Here is a 20863-nt window from a genome sequence, read left to right on the forward strand (position 1 = left end):
TCTCTCCCTCTCCCTCTGCCCTTCCCCCAACTCATCTCTCTAAAATAAATCTTAAGGAAACACACACACACACACACGCGTGCGCACGCACACACAACCTTATATCTGGATGCTGCTATAGGATTTTAGCACCACACGTGTTTGAAAATTAGATTTCCACAAAGACTTGACGAGCAAGGGAGGCAGATGGGCAAGGGCATGGACCAAAGTTCTGCAACTGATGAACTAGCACAAGGTCCAGCTGACTGCCAAGCCTAACACTGGTGTGCTCATCACCACAGCCACATAACCCCTCTTCCAGGTAGAGAACCACAGAAAAAGGGAGTTTGAAAAGCATTTTGGCTAAAGTCAAGGTCATTTTGATTAGAGAAAGTCATTTTGTTCCTACAGGCTCCCCACTCCCCGTGACCCCCTTCCTAAAACCAAATGGGGACTCAAAGATTAAAAAGTACAATCGACAAACTTGGATGTGACCAGGCTTTACTTTTTCATCTCTTTCTTCCTCTTCTTCCATGTGTGTTCCAGGTCTTACTCTTTCCGGTTCTTCTGCAGGGAGCGGTCTAGCAACTCTGTCAAGCAAAGTAGCACACACCCCAAGGGTGACTCTCCCAAACTCCTCCCCTGCAAGCAGTTTTCATACGGTCCTTCTCTTCCTACCCAAGAAAGCAATCTTTATCTCAGAACCTCAAAGGGCACATACTACTTTAATATTTAATAGGACCTTTAAATCTGGTTCTGCCCTCAATTCTTTCTTTGCAATGAGAATTCTACATGAATTGAAGGTTAATAATCTGACCCCAAATTCAGCATTCTTAAGCCATCTATGGTCGCCATGGCAACTCACAATAAAGCTCCTTAAAACTCTTCAGAAAAGTCGTTTCAGTAATGAAGATTGCACATTGTACAGAAAAGATGTATTAATTATTCTTACTGTTCTCTGGATGTAACTCTCCGTCTCTTCTCCTCCTGTGTGGAGAGCAAGGGAAGAAGACACGAATATTCATTTCAAAGAAGATCAAATGAAAAGCACGGGTGAGACAGTATTCAATACATCTGATACAGTTAAACATGGCAGAGGATCTGGGTTTGGGGGGAAAGAGCTGGGCACCCATCAGTCTGGTAGTGATGCTCCCCCCCCCTCAAAACAGAGGCGAGGCCCAGGAGTTGGCCCAGCACATGTCCATGTACCAGCTTGTCTAGTGATGCTATGTAAACGAATCAAAGATCCTCCACCTTCCGTCAGGAATTCTTTAGCATTAGAAAAAAATGAAATAATAATCTGAGATTCACATCAGCAAGTAAGAATGACAACCTCAACTGGACACCAGCTCTTTTCGGATGAATACCCTAGCGCGCCATTTTCCTAAATTCACACTATTTGCCATCTCCAGGGTATCTATATATATTTAAAAGGGATAAAAATATTGTGATGATAAAATAGATCTGCACCTTGTTGGAGGTGGAGGTTACAACAATAATCCACACATGCGAGTATATACACATATATGTGAAAACTGGTAAGGTCTAGATTGTACCAATGTCAGTTCCTGGTTTTGCTGTCGTATTAGTTATAGGAGAGATTACCATCAGAGCAAGTTGGGTAAGTTACACAGAACCTCACTGTATTCTATCATTTGAAACACATCTGAAAGAAGTCTGTATATGTATCTATAGAAAATTCTGCCTCCCAGCTACCTTCAGACTTGAGCTACATCTGCTCCTCCCTGAGTCTCCAGCCTGTTGGCCTGTCCTGCATGTTTCACAATTGCCAGCCTTAAACCCATGAGCCAATTACTTAAAATTAGTCTTTTATATATATACATATATATATATATATATATATATATACACACACACACATATATATATATATATACATATACAGTCTATTGGTTGTTTCTCTAGCGAACACAGATACAGATTTTTATACTAGTATACTAATACATTCTCTCTCTCAAACAACATGGAAGAAACTGATAAATCCTACCCCACCAAACATCCTTCTGCACTACTTAGAAGTTTTACCAGGGGCACCTGGGTGGCTCAGTCGTTAAGCGTCTGCCTTTGGCTCAGGTCATGATCCCAGGGTCCTAGGATCGAGCCCTGCATCGGGCTCCCTGCTCAGCGGGAAGCCTGCTTCTTCCTCTCCCACTCCCCCTGCTTGTGTTCCCTCTCTCACTGTGTCTCTGTCAAATAAATAAATAAAATCTTTAAAAAAAAAAAAAGTTTTACTAAATGCATATAATACCTGCTTTTAAAACATAGTAAATTTTCAAAACTAAGTTGACTAAAGTAAGATTATCTCTGTATGATGACTTATGTGACTAATACCATCTGATACCACTGGTTTGGTACATGAAGTCTTACTCTGGACTATTGGAACAGACACTGTTTTTACAAGTGTTCATCCACAAAGCCCCGAGGCCTTGCACAAACTCAGAAACTGAAATATACATTTGAGAAGCCAGATAAAAAGGCCCAAAAGGTTAGGGTGCAAGAAACCACTCTAAGACAGATGCATGTGGGAAAGAGCTACTGATATTACAAGAGCTAGCCTGCTTCTGCCTGTAATGCTTTTTCCTAGGAGAGAAGAAGCTTGTCCACTGAACAAGTGGTTCCCTCTGTGCCTCAGTTTCCCACTTGAGAGTGGGTAACCCAACTAAACGATAAATATCTGAATAAAGGTTATGAAGAGTAACATCAAGTTTTTAAAAATAGAATCAGTGTGTCTTACAACAGGATGTCAAGCCTACCTCAATGCTAGGGATAGCCCAGTGACACCTGAATGACCCCACAGTGCGGTGCTTCTCACCCAGTGCAATTTTACCCCTCTCCCCAATCTGGCAGTAACCAATAATGCTTGTGGTGGTCACAACTGAGAGGGGAGGGGGGAATTATTACTGGCATCTAATGAGTAGAAGTCAGGACGCTGCTGTGTTCTACAACCCACTGGGACGCCCCCACACGCAGCAAAGGATTATCTGGCCCCAAAAGTCAATAATGGCATGGTTGAGAAACCGAGTCTTAAGGAGGAGTATCTGTAGTTTGCTCTATCAGTAGCAATAAGGCATTTACTACCTACACATAAACCTATAGACTTCCCCTCAATTTACATAGCTAATCCCACGGCAAAATCAAAATGAAAACTAATGTGTGACCACCTGGTATTATCTAGGTTTGGCCCTCAAGTCACAAGGGAAAGTACCATCAGAGATAACATTTTCTGTATCAAAGACCCTCAATAAGCCACTGGTTTCCCAACCTAAGAGGTCTAAGCAGATTATACCACATATAAGGAACTGTCTAATGCTCTGTTAGACCAGTTAGATGTGGAAAGGGAGCTTAGGCGAGCAGAAGCAAAGGCTTTAAACATGTCACATCTGATTGCCAATCTTGTCCACTAGAGAAGTAGGAAGGTAGAGGAGGGAACAGACTGAAGTTACAGGGCTGCCTTGTGAGTAGCAGGGGGGCCTGTGGAGCCCTCAGGCCTAAAAGTCACATACTTCATACTGCCCAGGTCCAGGGACATGTCCTAACACCTTGGTCACTTCAAGTCCATTTAGATAGTACTGACTTTGCACTTGGCCTATCAGCAAACATACCAAAAGAAGGCAGAGTGAAGACCCTGAAAATGCCAGCCCTACCTGGTCTTTTTCTTCTTCAGGAGACTCATCCGATTTCGTTTTTTCCTGCTCTTCCTCAGGTTTCCGTTTGGCAGGGCTGTCAGAAACAGGAAAGCCAACTGTGAGCTCAGCCAGACGCTGGACCTCCAACAGGCATGAGAGGATTTGTATTCCTCCCTACCAAAGGCCGCCTCTTTAGGACAGATTCAGGTCATGGGTACCTTATTCCCTCCAAGGAAATGCCCTCACTGCCAGGATATTGAAAGAGGCTTCAAGTTTAATGTTTGAGTGACAGGTTAGAATATGGCCATTTTGCAAACCTAAGAAATCATGGATCTAGACGTTGATCAACAGCTGCTGGCCTCACAGAAGAGACTTCACATGCCTCTAGATGGAAAGACACGGCACCATCTATGAAAAAGTCTCAAAAAATAATAAAGCTGGAACCTGATCAAGCTTCTAGACTTAACTAACCAGTTTATAAGAAACACAAGACAAGGAAGACATTAACCACCACAAGGATGCAGTCAGCTAGACCTAGAAACTCTATTGGACAAATGAACTAATTTCTTCAAATAAATGGCAAGAAAAGAAAGGAATCTGTAACTTGAAAGGCTTAAAACAAATCAAGTAAACACAATTTGCCACACACAAGGAAACAGACACTGGCTATGTATTTGATAGTAAGGAATTATTATCCTTTATAAAGTACAAAAATATTAGAGTTATGTTTTGTCTTTTAATTTTTTTATTTTTATTTTTTTTTAAGATTTTATTTACTCATTTGACAGAGAGAGACACAGCGAGAGAGGGAACACAAGCAGGGGGAGTGGGAGAGGGAGAAGCAGGCTTCCCGCGGAGCAGGAAGCCTGATGCGGGGCTCGATCCCAGGATCCTGGGATCATGACCTGAGCCGAAGGCAGACGCTTAATGACTGAGCCACCCAGGCGCCCCATGTTTTGTCTTTTTAAAAGAGACTGCTAAATGTTAACATTTTATTCATATTTTGCTAGAATTGCTAAAAAAAAAAAAAAAAAAGAGAGAGAGAGAGACAGACCGATTTTATTATATAGAAATATACTGAAGGGGCGCCTGGGTGGCTCAGTTGGCTAAGCGTCTGCCTTCAGCTCGGGTCATGATCCCAGGGTCCTGGGATCGAGCCCCGCATCAGGCTCCCTACTCAGCCAGGAGCCTGCTTCTCCTTCTCCCTCTGCCCCTCTCCCCACATCAGGCTCCCTGCTCAGCGGGGGAGTCTGCTTCTCCCTCTCCCTGCTTGTACTCTCTCTGCCAAATAAATCTTAAAAAAAAAAGAAAAAAAGTAAATATACAAAATGACATGTCTGGGAGGGGTTTCAAAATAATCCAGTTGGGAGAGAGTTTATGGGGGTACAGATGAAAAGATGGCCAGCTGATAACTGTTGACACTGGGTGACGGGTACCTGCGGGGGGGGCAGGGGGGAGGTTCATTTTACTATCATGGCTAGTTTTGTATATATTTGAACGTTCCCAGAAGAGTAAGAATACAGGTGTTGAGAAATGCTCTTCATCGGTGTTTAATGAAGAAAACTGCAAGATGAAAACCTATGCAATGTGGAACTCAAAACTGCTAAGTTATACCCTATTAATTCCATTCCTGTTTACCAAAAACAGTTTGCCCTGAGAAAAGATGGCTGTCAATTCATTATATACTGACCCCCTTGAGAAATGAGATAGGATGGTGGTCTGCCTGGTAGTTTGCCTTGTAATCCTGGGGCTAGAAGAAGCTTCAGCTGTTTAAAGAAAAAAAAAAGCCACTATGAATAAAAGAGTTCACAAAGTGTAGTTCTTAAGCATTACCAAGCTAGTGCAGAGAATCAGGTTCTGAAGATTAAGTACCTTCTCTTCTTGTTCGAACCAACAAGAGTCTTGATAAAGGTAGCAATTAGCACCTGCCAATTTGCACAGCCATGTTATTGGAGCTCTTATTTGAGGGGCCAAAGCCTGAACCAGAGAAGGAGACAACCTCCTCTTATATCATCAAAAGATGAAGTGTCCAAGAACTAGACCTGCGCTCAAGTCCCACACTCTTATGTGTTTTAAAAATTCCAGAAGAGTTACTTTGACTACAAAGGAGTCTATACATTTAGCTTATATAGGCATATAACTTAGAAATAGTATTAATACCTCCTCTTACCTTATACATCATCAATTTAAGCTGTTTTGGGATCTCCTACTCTATACTTGGTCAAAGAACAAATCTGAAGAAGTATCTACAGCTAAGCTAGTTAGGAAGTATTCACAAGAAACAAACCAGGAGGTACTACCCCGGGGGGACCTATGGCTCCCAGGCTGGTACCATGTCACAAGACAGCTAATCTCCCCCAAGATTAAATAAGTGGTCTTACACTTGGTCTCTCCATCGGACTTGCTTCTTCTGGGGATGGAGATTTTGGAAACGGGTCTGGGGGATTTGTTTTCCTCTGCCATTCCCGCTCTGCGGTCCTCACCGCTTGTCTGGCTGCCGTTTCCTAGACATCCATTCACTTCCCGACTGAAAGCATGAGCTCCATTCTCCAAGGATAAATCTTTATTTAAAAGGGATTTGACTTTAGCCAGGTAGCCCTCCTATAGCAGGAAAGGATAATTTAAGTAGCAGTGAATGTAAACAAGCGGCAATAAGAGAATAAGGAAACACGCACGTCCTTCATAACTACTGGGTAACAAGGAGAGCTGGGGATGATTCTGCCTCCCTGGTCACACAGGTTACACGGGAGGAGACGTTTTCTAGACGCCAGGATGCTGAGAACTGACTTACCTCTGATAATTCTTCTTTATGTAATTTGGTTTCCAAGTCACATAACTGATTCTTTATTTCTGTTTGCAGAAATTCATGCAGGAGATTCAGTTTCTCCTTCACACATTCCTAAGGGAAGAATATAGGTTTAGATGTCCCCAAACTCCCACATCACTAATGGACTAATACACAGAAAATTAAGCTGCCTGGCCACGAAATACCAACTGAATGGCAGGCAATGCTGACTCAGCCTGAAAAACTGAATATTCACAAGACACGTTTGTGATGTTTCCCTTAAGATCACATCATACCATCTCCAGGGTGGTGAAATATGGGAAGATTAGGAGGTGGGATAGAGACACATAACGGTGTATTAGAAAAAAACTGCCTTTGAGAAGGGTGACCAGGACAAGTTACAATTAAGAATTGATGGTGTGGAACCTAGACTGGGAAACTTATCAATGAGTTACCAAGAGATTAGCAGCACGTTAACACAGAACATTAAGAATAATATCTAAGTTATCCTCAAAACTATGGAAAAAAGCTGGGGTGCCTGAGTAGTTCAGTCGGTTGAATGTCCGACTCTTGGTTTCAGCAAAGGTCATGATTTCCTCGGTCGTGTGATCAAGCCCCATGTCAGGCTCTGTGCTAAGCGCGGCATCTGCTTGAAGATTCCTCTGCACCCCCCCACCTGCACATGCACACTCTCTAAAATCTTATTAAAAAAAAAAAACCTATGGAAAAAAGCTGATTCCACTTAAACTTTTTATGAGCCACAAAGTATCTGTCAAATAGTAACATTTGGCAATAAAATTTAAGGTGGAGATTACCTTTTCTGTTAGGCTATCTCTTTCCAAATCTTTGAGCCTGTGGGAAGAAAACAGGAGAAAGAAAGGCAATTATGCAACTGTTTACTCTAAGACTAAAAAAACAAACGAACAAAAAAACAAAAACTGTGGTTTTAAGATTTTATTTATTTGTCAGAGAGAGAGCGAGCGAGTGCACAAGCAGGGAGAGTGGCAGGCAGAGGGAGAAGCAGGCTCCCCGCTGAGCAAGGAGCCTGATGCGGGACTCAATCCCAGGACCCTGGGATCATGACCTGAGCCAAAGGCAGCCGCTTAACTGACTGAGCCACCCCGGTGTCCCTAAGACCACAGTTTTAAAGAACTTTGGAAATAAATTTGACATGTAGGAGTGTTAGGGAAAAGACAAACAAACAAGAAAACCACGGTGGTTTTCTCCTACCCCTGAGCTAGAAATCCTACTATAATGCCTGTAGTAGTCACTAAGAAGTCATTTGCAATCTGAATGAGGTCTTCCCCCCTCACCCACCACCATTTAGGGTGCAGTTTTTCTGATAGAGAACAGAGGAGCTCTATAACAGTATTATTTGCAAAGGAACTAGGAAAATGGAGGCAGGCCATATAGTTGGGGTCCACCTGTTAAATGACTTACAGGTGGTCTTCGTCCAGTTGGTCTGGCAAGACCCCATGAAAGGGCACAGCACAGCATGGCCAGTGTTAGAAGGAATGGGCCAGGGTCATAAGATGCAGTGGGGAACAGCCAGCTAACATTCCCAAAGGCTAGGGTGCGGGGTAGCAGCATTCTAATGAGGAACATAAGAAAGGGAAGTAGGGGCGCCTGAGTGGCTCAGTCACTTAAGCATCCTGCTCTCGGTCTCAGCTCAGGTCTTGATCTTAGGGTCGTGTGTTCAAGTCCCGCACTGCGCTTCACGCTGGGCATGGAGCCTACTTAAAAAAACACAACAACAAAAGGGAAGTGAAGGCATCTGGTGCAGCAGGGAGTACCCACACTCAGGGTTGACAGATGAAGTGAGAAGAGTTGTTGGCTGGCACCTCACCAGAGAGCTCTTCCTTTGGAATGTTTAGACCTAATCCTTCAGGAGTGCAGAACTGTCATGAGCTTGGCTGGAAAAGCACAGCCTGATTTGATCATTAAAGATTAGTGTCTTGCCTTTTTTTGGGGGGGGGTGGGGAGAACCAAGGAACAAGAGCAGAAGACACCGAGGAAAGGGAGACGAGTGGACAAGCTGTGGTTCCTAGGCTGGGTGCCAACTGTGGACAGTGCGGGGAGAACAAGTCTAACCAGCTGGGTTAGCATCGGTCACTGGAGAAGAAGTGCCCTGGGCAGGGACTGGGCCTCTACCGTCTCTGAAGCCTCGCACCCAGCATCCATACAGACAACGGACTCCGTTATCACTAGCCAAAAGGGTAAGAACAGAGCTCTCCCAGGCTGGTTTTTCCAAAGAGCAAGTGTGAGCAGCAAAACCAGGAATGCAAGCAATAGGCTTTGCTGGACTAATGTCACAGAGGCTGCTCTGAGTGCATGTGGGCCCTGCCTCTAGCTTTGATCCCCACATCTGTAGGTACCTATTGTACGCCAAGCCCTATTCCAGGCAACGAGCTGGGTAATGGGATGCAGGGACCGCCAGGCAGGGACCTTCAGACCTGGGTGGTCAGGAAAGGTCTTTCTATAGAAGACTCTGACTGCAGACACAGTGGTAGTATATACTATATATTATACACACACAGAGTACATGTAATGCCTTCAAAGTCATTCTACCCTCGAAGTAACTCAAGTCTGGGAGAGCCAGATGAGAATAGATGCAGAACTCTGTATGCACAGCCAGACACACACATGCTGCTCCAGGAGCCTCACATCGGACTTCTCAGTCACTCTACTTACAAAACCATGGCAAAAACACGGCCCCTTGATCCCGAGGTTACCTCAGGTGTTAAGGACAATGCTCAGCTGACTATGAAGCCCATCAAAGTACCCTTTTCACAATGCTGACAACTACATCTGGGCACAAATTCTGTCAACCCCTTCCATGAATTGGGATTGTTTAGTCTGGCAGAGAGGAACAAAATAAACTCTTCAGAATACCTAAAATGTCTTGCCCTGTGAAGATGGACTGTAACCTGCCTGGCCCCAGAGAGGAAGGTCGGAGCCCAGGGCAGGCACTGAGGAGCCAGAAGTGTGACAGGGAGGAGGCTGGTCAGTGCACTTCCCAAGAGTCCATCCCTTCCCCGGTAAAACTGAGGATGATACCACCTCACATCTGCTTTACATTCAGAGCCAGGAGGATTAGAAACAGACATGAAGGAACCAGGCAGGGCACTCAGAACAACAGCCATGTTATAACGAGATAAAACCTTAGCTCCCATCCGGCCCAAGATCCCATGATTCATTTCTAGTTGCTTCCCTCAAACAGTCCTATAAGGGAAATAAAGCATAACTGAAGGAATAAAGCAAATACAGTTCAAACCTGAGGGCTTCTGAAGAGCAAGGGTATAAAAAGCATCAGGAAGGACTAGCCCAGAGGAGTAGAGAGCTCAGTGGGAATGGAGCAGGGGAGCTGCCGAAAACAGGAGCAGTCCAGTGGGGAGCTGGCTCAGTACACCCAAGAAACCCACACAAGTCAGGCTGGGTGCCAGTCTGAGGGAGGTCAATAACTTCAGGCTAAAAGATTGATCTTGTTCCATAGTTAAACCACTGAAGGAATCATGGCGGGGCGGGGGGAGGGGGGAAAGGGGGGCCGCGGGGAGGAGGTAACCAAGACATCAGAGCCATGTTTTAGGAAAATTAATCTGGCAAAAATACATTATGTCGATTAGACAGGAAGAGATTACAAGATGTTAAATCACTCTTTAACACCCTAAACTAGAAATGCTGGTCTGTAATATGATTTAGCAGGAATGGAAACCACGCTAGAGAAGTTACAAAACTTCATTAACTCTGCCTCTTGTAACTGGCTGCACGGCAGATGGGGTAGGGCTATCTGAGAGGATATCTGTGGTAGGCAGGATAATGAGCCCTTCCCAAAAAGAGATGTCCATGCCCTAATCCCCCAGAACCTGTGAATATGTTGCCTTACTGGTAAAAGAGAATCTGCAGATGTGATTAAGGTTATAGCCCTTGAGATGGGCAGATTATCCTGGATTAGCCAGGTGGGCCCAATCTAATCACTTAAATCCTTAAAAGCAGAAAAACTTCCCAGCTGCATTTCAAGAGATGTGACCAAAGAAGGGTGAGAGAGAGATGGAACATGAGAACTAGCTTTACTGACTTTAAATATGGAGGCAGTGGGCCATGAGCCAAAGGATACATCATCTCCAGAAGCTGGGCATGGTTAGAGCCAGCAAGAGAAGAGAGACCTCAGTCTTACAACCACAAGGAACTGAATTCTGCCAACAATTTGAAAGAGTGAAGAAACATTCTCCCCTAGAGCCTCCAGAAAGGAATGCAGCCTGCTAACCATATTTCATCCAGCGAGACCCATACCAGATTTCTGACCTACAGAATTGTTAAAACAGATTTAGGTTCTATTTAAACCACTAAGATAATTTGTTATGGATGCAATTAAAAACTAATGCAGTATCAGAAATCCAGAACATTTTTGTAGGGAAAAAGTAAACAGGCCATGAGCGTAAAGAGTGACATTTCAGTGAACAGTAGCTCAGTAGCACTAGATGGCCATTCAGCAGCTAGAAATTAAAACTGGCTCTCCTGAGAGACATCAAAACTGGAGTTAGTCCTGTCCAGGTGATAGGCCCAACTGCTGCAAGTCCTAGGACTAGAAGAGATAAGGGTCCAGGAATGAAAGAAAATGATTGAGGGGGAGTGAGGGGAATATCAGGGAAGAGAGGGGCTCCCTGGTAGTAAACACCATCACAGAAGCCAAGGATAAAAAGAATTAAAAAGCTAGATACTGAGAGATGAAAGAGGCTAGAACACCACCTCAATCCTAGAGAAGAATGCCTGATCAAGAGTAGGACTGGATACCTGGCACAAAAGCGAAGGTGGCAGCAGAAGGAACAAGTCCAGACCGTTCTACAAGAAGCCAAAGATGAAGGTTGGAATGATAAGCAGGAATATACATCATCTCTACATGGCATACACTGCTCTATTAACACCTGCCTCAGTAGCAGATCTGCATGTTGCTACTCTAAATTATGCTCCCCTAATGGAAATGAAACATACAGCTGACCATGTGATAAGTAGCACAGGTTTTCTTGCAGGGGCTGCTCTACCACATTCACACGTATCAGCTTAATTGGTCTTCATAACGCCCAAGCGGAATGGGCAACACCATTCCATTTTACAGATAAAACACCAAGAGTTGGAGCGCCTGGGTGGCTCAGTCAGTCAAGTGTCTGCCTTCGGCTCAGGTCATGATCCTAGGGTCCTAGGATCGAATCCACATCGGGCTCCTTGTTCAGCAGGGAGTCTGCTTCTCCCCCCTGCACCCCCCCTTGTGCGTGCTCTCGAGGCTCTCTCTCAAAAATAAACTAAAAAAAAAAAAAGGAAAGAAAAAAGAAACCACCATGAAGTTAAACAACTTAGCCCTACAGCTATGGTAGGAAGGAATTTGAACCCCAGTAGTCTGCACCTCTAGAATACTCCTGCAGGGGAGAAATAGAAGAGTCAGTTTTGCCCTCTTCAATACCCAGTTAGAGCCATGGAACTAGAGCTAAGAACCTGAAACCCAGTTTAATCACAAAACAGCTAGCAGTTAAAAAAGCTGTCACAATTACTTAGGCTAATCAGAGTTGTACAAAGGAGGCTGCTACAATCTGTGTTTGAATCCAGGTTTCATTAAAGGGGAAAGTCTGGCATGCGTGCCTCTCAGAGTCTACTCTAACCAAGCTACAGATACAGCAAATAAGGCAAACAAATCACCATCAACTCCAGGGTTGCAAAGGCAACATGCAGGGTGCTCGAGCAGAATTCAACACCCTTCCTGTTATGGGGGAAAGGGATGGTCTTTCTGAGCACAGTCTTAAGGATAAATGGATAGTAGTCAACTTAGGGAAGGGGTAGATAGAACTCAGCGTCACATTGGCCACTCTGCATGGTCTCAGGCCCTGAGAACCTAAGGTTTGTAATGGCTTGTGAGAAGAGCGCAGGATGAATCAGGCAAGTGGACAGGGATTCTGGACTTCAGGACCAGTGCACCCGGCAGCGTGTGGGGCAAGGAAACCATCAGATCCAACTTTTGTAAGAGGATCACCGTTTCCACTTATAGAAAAGACCCGAGTAGCAACAGGAAGACCAGTGAGAGACTTATCGCTTTGTACAAATGGTGGCTTGGACAGAGTAAGAAATATAAGTGGAAAAATGTAGCTTGTCCTGAAAGGCATAATTTTTAGATTTGGGGCATATTATACTTCAAAAACAAAGTTAAAGACTTAAAAACCCAAACACTGAAAATAATTTCTGGCATTACTACATATCTAATGGAACTACGTGTTTAAAAAAAAGCTGACATATATAGACAAGTTAGCAAAAGTGACAGAAATCCATGAGGACCAGGCCTAGTTTTGTTCCTAGAGTATTCTACTGGACTTAAGTACCTCTTGTGTTATAAGTTATACTCCTCTAATTTTCATAGATCAAGAAGTTATACCTCTATTTACAAATCTAAGTTTAAGGGAGTGTTGAATGCCATGTTTATGTATCTTGTACACTGAAATTCAAAATGTAAGAAAAGATGTTGAAAGTCCCATAAGCAGACAATTTCAATGTCTGCCCCATGGTCTAAATCAGAAACCCAAAACTGTGCACCTACAGTAGGCAATTCTAGTTCAAAGTAATATGGAACCTAGGGTTAATGGTGGATGAACTCACCTAAGAGCCGCCAAACACTTGCACTGGCCCAAGAAAACCCCTAAGCCAGTGGCCTGTTCAAAAACCCTAGTTGGAAGGAAAGGTTTTGGCAAGAAGCAGACATCAGCAGGAATCCTTGCTTCCTCATAGCGAACTCCTACAGCATCCACTCTTAAGAACTCTTGAGGATTAAATGAGAAAATGTCAAGTGTTTTATACGATTAGTGACTGACTGGCAGAACGGAGGAAAGCTAGATTAGCCAATAACAATGCTAACATGTGGGCCTTTATGTGCTAGGCATATTCTCATTTCATCCAGTGTCAGTTTAAAGCCCATGTTAATGTAGTCCACAGCTACAGCTTGTTTATGACACTTGCCCAAGGTCAAACAAGCCAGTGGAGATGAGAGTTCTCACCATCAGAGTAAAGAAGAATGGGCTCAAACATCTCTGTTGGGTCTAACATCACCAAGCCAGGGACTTCCGTAATTCCATTTCAAGTCCTATCCTGGGAGGATACAGATAGGGATTCTTCAGCAAGACACACCCCCTCTGTGATTAAGAAGTGGTCTGAACCTGTTTAAGGTTCAGGTAGGGAGCCCCAAATACCACCCCCCCATACATACATACATACACACACACACACACACACACACACACACACACACTCCCAACTCCAAAAGCCCAAAAGACTAGCCTGGCAAAACCAAAGGAAACAAGCACAGGGAAATAGGGAAATGGCAAAACCAGCTCACAAATCCAGCTGAAGCGTTCACGCCTGGTCAAGGCTCCAGTGACTAGAGTTCCAAGGAGTGCCGATTTTCAGGAGTGAAACTGGTGCCCTTCACAAATAGGGGCCCCGTATTCTTGCCCACGACCCACCTGCACAGAATTGCTACAGCCAGTCCCGACACTATCCGCTGTGCAACACACGCGCACACACGCAACTGCGGCCACTTGTGTGAAGCGCGCGCACACACACGGCCACTTGTGTGGCACACACACAACCCGCGGCCACTTGTGTCACTCGCGCGCGCGCGCCCACACACACACACACACACACACACACACAAGAAACTGCAGCCAGTTCTCCCTAGCAAGGCTTCCTTGACGCCCGTGGCTCACAGGCACAGATTTACTGGAAAGGACCATTCAGCCTTCATGCTGCCCGATCCCCGGTCCTGCGCGGCATGGTGAGAGTTCCTTCCAGAATGCGACTTCCCCAGCAGTCCGAGATGAAGGAAGCCCCCCAAGGAAGACGGGGGTCGCAAACCTGAGCCGGCCGCGCCCGGGCCCCGAGCGGCGACGTCTGTCTCTGGAGGCCGCCATCGGGATGCGCTGCTGGGGGTGCCAAGGGGGGCCCCCAAAATAACCCCAGGGACCGGACCAGCCCGACCCCCCAAGCAGGCCGGGCACCGGAAGTGGAGGCCGAAGTGCCCGGGCCGAGGGGTGTCCTGAGGCCGCGGGCTGCCCACTTCCTGCGCGACCAGACTGGCGGCAGGAGCCAGGCCTGTGGCTCCTCCAGGCAGGGGATCCCCGAGGAGAACCCAAAGCTCGCTCTACTTCGAGATCAGAAGTGACCCCAAGTTTCTAGTCACCAGGGAACTGTGAGGGGCCTCGGCCCATTTTGGCGCCAAACGGCCAGGGGTGCGCGCGACCGGAAGTGCCACCCTGCCCGCGCCAACCGCCGCCGCGCCGTCCCGCGCATGCGCGTCCGTCTGTCAGCAGCAGCCACCGGCTACCAAGAGGGGAAGCAACCCCCCCCACCCCCAACGCCGTGCCACTTCCCCACCCCACCCCACCCCATCCCCCGGCCCGAGTTCACAGACTCCCGCAGCACCTACCGCCTACGGACATCATCGGGCAGGGAGATGGCTCGGGAGGCCAGCGTGGGCACCCGGGCCGGGGCAGTGCGGGCAGGCATTTTGGAAACTGCAGCAGAGACGGCGGCGCCGGCGGCAGAGGCAGCCCTGGCTTTTCGCGCGGAAACCGACGGGGAGGGGCGGCGAGCTGAGGCGGCCTGTACCATCTCGGCCCCGACGTGGGGGAAGGCGGGACGTACCATGGGGAGAGAGGCCATACCATGTGCAGGCAGATAGAGTGGAGCAAGTCGAGCACAGGGGCCGCGCAGGCGCGAGATGGGCGCACACCCCCGCGTGGAGTTGTGGGCTCGTCCAAGCGCCGCTGTTTGCTGGGAGCCTTGCCTGAGAGGTTCATTCATTCATTCTTCGGAGCATGCTGGACATAAAACAAGGAGCATCCCCACAGGGCTCCAGCTTCTGGGCTCTTGGGATTGTAACTGAGGACTTGAACTCCATCTATATATGCTCATTATAGTGACCTTGGATAGGTCATTTGGACCCAGCCTCCGTTTCATCTTTAAAAAACTGAAAAATCGCAGAAAATCTTGAGGACACACAAACTATGCAGCTAGCATCAAGGATCTCCCAGTGTGGTGAGGCCCAGGCCACTTCCACAGCCTGTGTGTTTAAAAAAGCACCAGAGCTTAGAGAAAGGATAGTCTCTTCAAATGGTGTTGGGAAAATTGGGTATCCACATGCAAACAAGTAAAGTTGGATCCTTACCTTACACCATATAAAAATTAACTCAAAATAGATTAAAGACCTAAACGTACTCTTGAAACGATAGAACTCTAAGAAAAAGCGGGGGGGGGGGGGGGAGGAACAGCTTCACAACATTGGATTTAGCAATAATTTATTGAATAGGACATGAAAGCACAGGCAATAGAAGCTAAAATAGACAGATGGGACTGTATCAAACTTAATTTATGCACAGTAAAGGAGTCAACAAAGTGAAAAGACAACCTATAGAATGGGGGAAAAAATTGCCTTCCATATTATCTGATAAGATGTTAATATCCTGAATAAAGTGCTACAACTCAACAAAGACGACAACCTGATTTTAAAGATGGGCAAAAGATTTGAATAAACCATTCCCTAAAAATACACAAATGGCTAACAGGCATATGAAAAGACACCCAGCATCACTAATCAGGGAAATGCAAATCAAAACCACAACGATGGGGCGCCTGGGTGGCTCAGTCCTTTAGGCGGCTTGGGTCATGATCCCAGGGTCCTGGGATCGAGCCCTGCATCGGCATCAGGCTCCCTGCTGAGCAGGGAGCCTGCTTCTCCCTCTCCCTCTCCCTCTGCCTGCCGCTCTGCCTGCTTGTGCTATCTCTCTGTCAAATAAATAAATAAAATCTTAAAAAAAAAAAAAAAACCACTACAATGATATGTCACCTCATGCCCATTAGAATGGCCATAATCAAAAAATTATTATATATATATAATAATCAAAAACAAATAAGTGCTGGCAGGAATGTGGAAATTAGGATCCATGTGTACTATCAGGGGGGATGTAAAATAGTGCAGCCACCATGGAAAAGAATGGAGGTTCAACAAAAGATTTAAAAACGGAAACTGGGTGGCTCAGGTCATGATCCCAGGGTCCTGGGATCAAGCCCTGCATCGGGCTCTCTGCTCAGCAAGTAGTCTGCTTCTCCCTCTTCGCCATGCTCCTCTCTTGCTCGCTCTCAAATAAATAAAATCGTTAAAAACAAAAAAATAAAAATAAATAAAAATGGAATTACCATGTGATCCAGCAATCCCACTTCGGGGTATATATTCAAAAGAATTAAAAGCAGGATCTCGAAAAGATATTTGCATACCCTTCTTCATTGCAGCATTATTCACAGTAGTCAAGAAGTGGAAGCAACCCAAATGCCCTTGGAAAGACAAAGGGTAAAGAAAATGTGGTCTAGGGGCGCCTGGGTGGCTCAGTTGTTGGGCGTCTGCCTTCGGCTCAGGTCATGATCCCAGGGTCCTGGGATTGAGCCCCACCTTGGGCTCCCTGCTCATCGGGGAGCCTGCTTCTCCCTCTCCCACTCCCCCTGCTTGTGTTCCTGCTCTGTCTCTCTCTGTCAAATAAAAAAATCTTAAAAAAAGAAAATGTAGTCTATACAATGGATTATTCAGCCTTTAAAAAGGAAATCCTGCCCTTTGTGTCAACCTGCAAGAACCTTGAGGTCATTTTAGTAAGTGAAGTAAGCCAGTCCCAAAAAGACAAATACTGCATAATTCCACTTACTTGAGGTATCTAAAGTAGTCAAAGTCTCAAAGAAAAAGAACAAGAGCCTGGCTGGCTCAGTCAGTAGAGCAGATGGCTCTTGATCTTGGGTGAGTTCAAGCCCCACATTGGATGGAGAGATTGCTTTAAAAAATAATAATAATAAATAAGATAAAAATAGACACTAGAGCTGCAGAAAAGAAAAAGAACCATGGTGGGGACCAGGGGCTAGTGAGAGGGGGAAAAGGAAAGTAGTTCAGTGGAAACAAATTCAGTTTTACAAGATGAAAAAGTTTCAGAGATCTGCAGCACAACAGTGTGAATGCAGTTAACACTACTGTATACGCAAAAATAGTTAAAACGGTAAATGTTAGGTTTTTTTACAATAAAAAAATAAACCATTAATAGAGGGCTGAGTTAAAAAATTTATCTGCCGCAACAACAAAAAAACAACCGGAACAGAGTTACAAATTATGGTACACTTTTACATTTTCGTATTACAGATTTTATAAGTCAATTTGTTAACACACACACATAAACTAGGTTCCCCCAACAGCTGGTGGGGAGAGGTCAGCCTGGCCAGAAGTGGACCTCAGACTGTTTGCAGTAGGTTACCCATACATGGCAGGATCCAGGAAGACTGAAATATCAATAAGACTAAAATTAATAGCTAGTGGTATTTTTAGCAGCACTTACGTACTATACTATTCTCTTTAGAGGACTTCTTTTAATCCTGGGATATTAGTCACAAAGGAGTCCGGCTCAGAGGCTGCTTACCCAAGATCATGGACTAAGTAAGCAGCAGGGACCACGAATCCAAGGGTCTTTAGCTCCAGAGCCTGAATGCACAACAGTGATCCCCAACTGGTTGGTCAGTTGTCAGGCACTCTGGAGGCCTAGGGGCAGGGCTGGGGGAAGTAGATTAAAGAGTAAGAGCAGAAAGGGGGTGGTAGATAGAAGACCGTGTCACCAAAGGGAGGCTTAGGCCCCGTAGACTGGCCAGAAGCCAGTATCTGGGCCCCTAACACACCTTAAGACTCGGGGTACTCACAGGACAGGGGAGAGAGAGGAGATAGACTATAATTTTTTCCAGGGGACTCAGCTTTGTCAGGGGCCTCAGCTTACAGGAGAGCAACTGCATTTAGTGGAGGCTCCATCTCAGGTGATTCTCTTTGTAATCCCTTTACTGAGGGATGATTCAGCTGGTTTTGCAATGGGGCAAGGGCTCAGGGACATAAAGATTTGCCCAAGGAATACTGATGGCTCCTGAGCACTTCCAGAGTGACAGGTTAGACCACTGGAGACCCCTCCCGCACTTAAAAATGGGCTCATCCTTGAGAGAAATGAATGGAACTTCCAGAAGAAACCAGGTTCAGCTCTTGCTGGCATTAACCCTGCCTCCACCTCTCAGTCTCCAAAGTATTGTTCATAAACACCTCAAGAGAAAGACTTATCAGGCCTGAACTCCCTGCTTTCGAGGCCACATTCCAGCCTTCAGCTGAAGGGCCACACTCCAGAAGCCAGGAGAGGCTGCGTGTTGGCCCAGCCAAGATCAGGGCAGCCCAAAGCACCAGGGCTGGTGGAGAGATAGCCACGTGCCTTGAGCCACTCGGTCAGAAGGCCAGAGTTGAGTCACCCCACATGCTAAGGAATTAGTCACGGCCACTGAGCTCTCTCTTGGTGCCAGGCCCAGCAAAAGCCCCAGGCGGTGGCAGCAACACTCCAGGCTTCAAAAGGGATACTTTGCCACTCACCCCAGACAGGGGCCAGGCAGAAAGACCAACAGGGTAGGCCTCTCAAGCGTGCATGCACTCTCTCTCTCTCTGGGCTCAAGTGGCCAGAAATTGGATCTGGGAAAAACAAGTCTGGAGTGCGCTAGGCAGACCCACTTGCTTCTTGCAGGGCCCTTGAACAGACAAATTGCTTTCTGTTTGGGATCACAGGAGGCTTGCTACCAAGCCCAGCAGGTTTTTCCTTCAAACAGCCCTGGATCTGCACCTCCAAGCACACCACCCCAACCTAGATCATCCTCACCTCTCTCCCAGATGACCTGCCCCACCCCCTTCCTGGGCTGCCATTCAGGCCTCTCCCCACATATTCAGCTATTGAATCCCATGGCAGTGGGAGGGATTTTTCTTAGAATCCATCTAATCAGGTCACCTCCTCCCTAACCCATTGAATGGGCCAGAATAGCTTCTCAGTGCTCTTAGAGTAAACCCAACCCTTATGCATTTAGCCCCACCCACATCAGCTGTTGCCATCACTCCTTTGCTCACCCCAGTTGAGCCACATCCTGGTCATTCCCGGCCCTTTCCTGCCGAAAGCCTGTGGTAGCCAGCCTCCAAGAGGGCCCCCAACATTCTTTACCTTTTGGTATTCATCCCCTTGTGGGATCCTCTCCCACTTGGAACCAGGGCCAAAGGAATATGGTAGAAGTGAAAGTGTGGGACTTCTGAAGCTAGATCATAAGACATCGCAGCGCCACCTTGTTTTTGTGGGGGAAGCCAACAGCCATGTTGTGGGATGCTCAAGCAGCCCTGTGGTGAGGCCCAGGACAAGAGGAACTAAGCTGCCAGCCATGTGAGGGAGCCACTTTGGAGATGGCTCTTCCAGCCCCAACTAAGCTTTCTGACAACTGTAGCTCTAGCCAGTACCTGACTGTAACGTAGGAGAGAACCTCAAGCTGGAATTGCTCACTTGCTCACTTTGCCGCTCCTCAATTCCCAACTCACAGCAACCATGAGGGGTAATACATGAGAGTTGTTCTGAGCCACCAGACTTTGGGGCTTTTTATTATAGAATCATAGGTAGTTGTTGCAAGGTTTCTGCATCTGTGCTTGCCTTCGCCTGGAAAGCCCTGCTGCTTCACACACCCATTTCTCCTGCTTGGAAAAATCTTTAATCCATTCTTTCTATTTTGACTTAACCATCACCTCCTTCAAGGAGCCTTTCCTGACCTCCCCCAGCCCAACGGGTGTCTAGTAGGCTCTTAGAACCATAGTTCTTTCTTTTAGAGCCATTACTTCAGCTGGTGATCACATAGTTTGGGATGATGGTTTAGGTCAGTCATACCTCCGTATGCCCAACACCTAGCAAAGTACCCAGGATATAGTTGGCACACAATAAAAACTCATGGAGGGACACCTGGCTGGCTCAGTCAGTAGAGCATTTGACTCGATCTTGGGGTAAGTTCAAGCCCCATGTTGGGCATAGATTACTTTTTAAAAGGGGGGGGGCATGTCTGGGTGGCTCAGTCGGTTGAGTATCTGACTTCGGCTCAGGTCATGGTCTCAGGGTCCTGGGATTGAGCCCTGTGTCTGGATCCCACTCAGAGGGGAGTCTGCTTGTCCCTCTCCCCCCCCCCACTCATGCTCTCACCCTCTCTAATAATAAAAATAAAATCTTAAGATGACAACGACAACGACTCCTCATGGAACCCTGCATAGGTGAGGGTGTGTTGCCTGTTCCTTCCCCCTCCCAACATTAAACGTTCAGTCTACAAACATTCATCAAAATGACAAATGCACACACACTTATTCAGTTATTCTACTTCCAGGAATTTCTCATAAGATTCAGTCATACACATGTGCAAAATGAGAAGTGGATCAGCTATTCACTAAGCTTTGTCTGTAGCAAAAGACTGGAAAGAACCTAGTTCTCCATCAGTGAGATTTAGCTAAAGTGTATTCTATTCACATAGTGACAGATCTCACAGTAAAAAAAAAACAAAAGGATATTTTTCCAAATGA

The 20863-nt window shown here is 46.1% G+C and overlaps 1 protein-coding gene across 4 annotated transcripts in view; it reads right to left on the reverse strand.

Moving 5' to 3' along the window:
• DNMT1 (DNA methyltransferase 1) overlaps positions 1-15033 on the reverse strand; it is a 44617-nt gene extending 29584 nt beyond the window's left edge. Inside the window, exons 1-8 of one of the 4 annotated variants that reach the window (XM_032395995.1) lie at positions 14870-15033; positions 7227-7263; positions 6418-6525; positions 6008-6227; positions 5317-5392; positions 3645-3720; positions 932-966; positions 464-569 (exon numbers count right to left, since the gene is read on the reverse strand). In XM_032395995.1, the coding sequence (XP_032251886.1) occupies positions 464-569; positions 932-966; positions 3645-3720; positions 5317-5392; positions 6008-6227; positions 6418-6525; positions 7227-7263; positions 14870-14949 (738 nt within the window). In that variant the 5' untranslated portion in view covers positions 14950-15033. Of the gene's footprint in view, positions 1-463; positions 570-931; positions 967-3644; positions 3721-5316; positions 5393-6007; positions 6228-6417; positions 6526-7226; positions 7264-13442; positions 13617-14298; positions 14710-14869 lie in introns of those variants that run through there. The other 3 variants (XM_032395996.1, XM_032395997.1, XM_032395998.1) reach the window with 3 other exon arrangements.
• Positions 15034-20863: the final 5830 nt, after the last annotated feature.

Source organism: Phoca vitulina, unplaced genomic scaffold (genome assembly GCF_004348235.1).
Source record: "Phoca vitulina isolate PV1807 unplaced genomic scaffold, GSC_HSeal_1.0 scaffold89, whole genome shotgun sequence".
NCBI lineage: Eukaryota > Metazoa > Chordata > Mammalia > Carnivora > Phocidae > Phoca > Phoca vitulina.